Source organism: Galeopterus variegatus, unplaced genomic scaffold, assembly GCF_000696425.1.
Source record: "Galeopterus variegatus unplaced genomic scaffold, G_variegatus-3.0.2 Scaffold1817, whole genome shotgun sequence".
In the NCBI taxonomy this organism is placed as follows: Eukaryota; Metazoa; Chordata; class Mammalia; order Dermoptera; family Cynocephalidae; genus Galeopterus; species Galeopterus variegatus.
Genome location: NW_007727928.1, coordinates 122,187 through 125,921, shown reverse-complemented (window position 1 = coordinate 125,921; position 3,735 = coordinate 122,187). Strand labels below are relative to the sequence as shown.

The 3,735-nt window shown below is 55.0% G+C and overlaps 1 protein-coding gene across 5 annotated transcripts in view; it reads left to right on the top strand.

The window, feature by feature from the left end:
* Positions 1-2,589: 2,589 nt before the first annotated feature.
* PAX2 (paired box 2) overlaps positions 2,590-3,735 on the top strand; it is a 95,363-nt gene continuing 94,217 nt past the window's right edge. For 4 of the 5 annotated variants that reach the window (XM_008579121.1, XM_008579120.1, XM_008579118.1 and 1 more), the window contains exon 1: positions 2,599-2,641. In XM_008579121.1, coding sequence (XP_008577343.1) covers positions 2,599-2,641 — 43 coding nt within the window. Of the gene's footprint in view, positions 2,642-3,735 lie in introns of all 5 variants that reach the window. The other variant, XM_008579123.1, reaches the window with a different exon arrangement.

Here is a 3,735-nt window from a genome sequence, read left to right as displayed (position 1 = left end):
AAAAAAAAAAAAAAACCCATCCTCCAACGTGACCAGAGGGCTAGGCAGGAGGGGCGGGGAGAGAATGGGGAGGAGGAGGGGAAAGGGCCAGGCGGGAGCCGGCCGAGCTGGAGAGGGCCCGGGGTGCGTGCGCCCGCGGCCTGGGATCTGACCGCCGAGGGGACGCCCGCGTGCGCCGGGACCGGAAGGCGAGTGGGCCGCCCCGGAGTTTGATCGTCAGAACTTTTTTTTTCTTTTTTCTTTTTGGTGGTAATGGTGCTGATGGTGGTGACTTCCCAAACTGGGAATAATCCAGAAAAGGAGCTCGGCTGCGGAGCTGCTGCTCTGCTCTCTCTTCCCTCCTCCGTTTCTGCTTCTCTTCCCTTCGGACTAGTTTCCCGGCTTCGTTCTAAGCAGCTTTTACCCCCCTGAACTTCAGTGCGTTTCATTTGGTCCGCGCTGTAGGGAGCATTTCCTGGGGAGATATATTTAATTTCGGAATATCTAATCCCCTCCCTCGTAGCCCCAGCCCTAGCTCCCCTTGCCGCTCCCCGGGAGATGGAAGGAGGAAGGCAGGCCCAGGCCACGGGGGAGGGGCTCGGCTGGGCGCCCCGGAGGCAGCCCGCGCCCCGCCAGGCCCCCGCCGCCTGGGCCTCGCCGCCCTTCCAAACCGCTCTCGGCCTGGGTGCCTGGGCCGCGGGCCAGGGCCTGCGGGCGGAGGGGAGGCAGCCGCGCCTCCACCTATTCTCGCCTGGGCAGAAAGCTCTGGGCCAGAGAACGGGAAACCGGAAAACGAGCAGAAAGGTCGCCAAGGGAGCGGATGCAAGCGGGGGCAGCGGACAGGGTCTGCACGGGCACTGGACTTCTACACAGATCTGCCCAGAAACGCATTTGGGAGCTTGGGGCTGCGAGTCACGCTTGGCCTGACTTGGGGCGCCTGTGCACAGGCACATTAGAGGGGGGACTGCTTCACGCGGACCTCCGCCTCCCGGGCACCTACACCCAGGCAGAGCAGGCGCGGCTCAGCCGGGGAGCCTGGCAGGGAAGGCAGCGAAGGCGAAGGAGCCGAGATCCACAAGGAAGATTTATTGGGCAGATCAGATGCACAGAGGCGGCTAATGAAGCAAATCCCGAGATGGGTATCAGAGCAACTCCCCAAAAGTTTATTTGCCTTTAAATTTCCGCAGGGAGGCGGGCGCCTTGTTTGAAGTGTAAATGCCCCTAGGTTGGGGGGTGGAAGGGCCGCTTTGAAAACACCAGAGAGAAAAGGTTCATTTAGAGGCAGACGGGAAAAGCAACCAACCCTGACAGGTCGGAGCCCGGGTCGTGTTTGGGGTTGGGTTGTTTTCTTTCTTTCTTTTCCCCTTTCCTCTTCTTTCTTTCTTTCTTTCTTTCTTTCTTTCTTTCTTTCTTTCTTTCTTTCTTTCTTTTCTTTCTTTTCTTTCTTCTTTTTTCCCCCTTTCTTGCCTTTTTCCCCCTCTACTAGACTCTAGAAGAAAGAGAAGAACAGAAAAGGGGGAGTCAGAGGGAAAGGCCAGTGACTGGAGAGAAATCTGAAGGCCAGCCCTTCATCCTGGAGTCCTGAACCTTGGGTAAAAGGGGTTCCTAGTCATCAGGGAGCACTGCTCTTTGACTTTCTAGACTCAGGAATAGGATGGAGCTAAGCAGGAAGCTGCCAGGGACTGGCCTGGCAGGAGGGTGAGTGTCCAGCTACTGCAGTGCTAGGGAGAGCATCCCAAGAATGTGTGTGTGTGTGTGTGTGTGTGTGTGTGTGTGTGTGTGTGTGTGTGTGTGTGTGGTGTCTGGGATCATAGGGCTACCTGGGAATTGGACTATCATGGAAAGGTCTTTACTCCTCCAGAGGGTGCATGTGCAGGATAGGTGTGTAAGTTCAACTTCCAGCACATATTGTGCATTAAGATCCCTTCACAAAATGTAAAAATCTCTCTTACCCAATATGTGAAAATGCCTGTTGTCCATGCCCACACTTTATAGTATGTGTAACGCAGGCATATATCTAGCTGGTTCTAGAAAAATGTCTATGTGGAGAGGGGCGGTGGGGGTCTACCCACAGGTTTGTTCCTGCAATAGTTTAGACTTCCCAAGATCTGACTTCCTGGATGAGCAACATAAGGAGATCTGAAGCAAATGATCCTTTAGTTTTAAGCACCTCTCAAAAAGGACCCTTCCTCAAGGTTCCTGTCCCCACCCCCTCCTACTTCTGGGTAATTGCCTCCCCAACGAAGCCCAAGGCTGTACAGCTAATACCACTTGAGATCCCTTGCTCCCAGGCCTGGGAGCTGTTCCTTTTAGGCTACGCGAACTCTGTTTTCCATTTCGTTCCCCACAACTAAGTTAGTGCGTGTTCGTGGGGTTGGTGAGGCCAAAGCAAACCCAGGAGCGCCATCTGCAGGCCTCAAGAGGAAAAGATTGACCTTCGGGCCGGACCCTGCGCTTTCAACCTCCTGCTTCAAGGAAACCTGCTTGGCCACCCAAGAAAAGTGAGGCTGGGGTCTGGGAGGGGGTTAGGAGGGGAGGGCTTATTCCTTCCCAGAATTACCCTGCAGATNAGGCGACACGGCGGCGGCGGCCGCGCTGCTCCCGCTCCTCTGCCTCCCCATGGATATGCACTGCAAAGCAGACCCCTTCTCCGCGATGCACCGTGAGTACCGGCGCCCGGCTCCTGTCCCAGCTCGGGGCTCTCTGTCCCAGCCCTGTCCAGTCCCGGCGCGGACCCGGCCCCCAGCGCTTAGGTCCCATCTTGAAGGCCAGGCTGGCTTCTCTCCCTGTCCCTCCTTTGGTTCTCCCTCTTTCCTTCGCCCGGTGTTTATAGCCTCCAGCTTCTCTCCCCTCTGCCTTCTGTCACCCATACTCATCCCTGCGCCTGCCTTCCTACCTTCCCTGGTGCCCATCACCTGCCCTTGCTCCTTCCACCTGCTCCTTCTAAGGTCGTGGGATCCACAGCCCTGGGCCCTCCAGCCACCCACTTCCTAGTCAGCCTCTTGCCCTAGGCTGGGGACTAATTGGCGGGCAGTTTTCAGGATGTTGTGTTGTGTTTTCTCTACCCTTTTTCTCAGTGTTTCTCTGCCTCCCCCTCCATTTCTACCTTTTTCAAACTTAGACTTGTGGGTGTCCAGAAGGAGACTCCTAGCGTGAGCAGCCTCTGTCAGGACAATTGGGCAGAAGAGTGTGGGGGTGGGGTGCCCCCTTCTGACCCTCATCTCTCAGCGTCTCTGGGTCCTTCCAGCCCATCTAGGGATTCTCGTGGGCTGGTTTGAGATATGTCCTTCCTTTTCCTTTCTTTCCCACCTCCCTCCCCACTCCTTCCCCTTCCCTTTTCTTTGAGTTGGGAATCTGAGGTTAGCAAGACATGGTGGTCATCTTTCCCTGCCTGGGAGATGCTCTAAAAACAAAGAGGGGTTACGAGAAGAGATCGAAGTCAGGGAGGAAACAAGTAGCGCAGCCTTCCAAGCGGGGCCCTGGGACCTGAGAGCAGCTCCTTGCCTGCCTCCCACTTTCTGTTGAGGACCATGCAGCCAGCGACCTGTCCAGGGGGTCAGCAAAGAGAAAAGAAATGAGGAGGAAAGAACAAAAGGAAGGCAAATGCCAAAGCTGGGGAGAAAGGAAAGAGAAATCAACACAAAGGGAAGGAAATTAAAGGGAAAAAATTGAAAGGACGTTACAGGGAAAAAAAAGGAGAAAAGAAATAGAAAAATAGGAAAAGAAGGAATTATTTTTATGAAAATTGAATTTAGC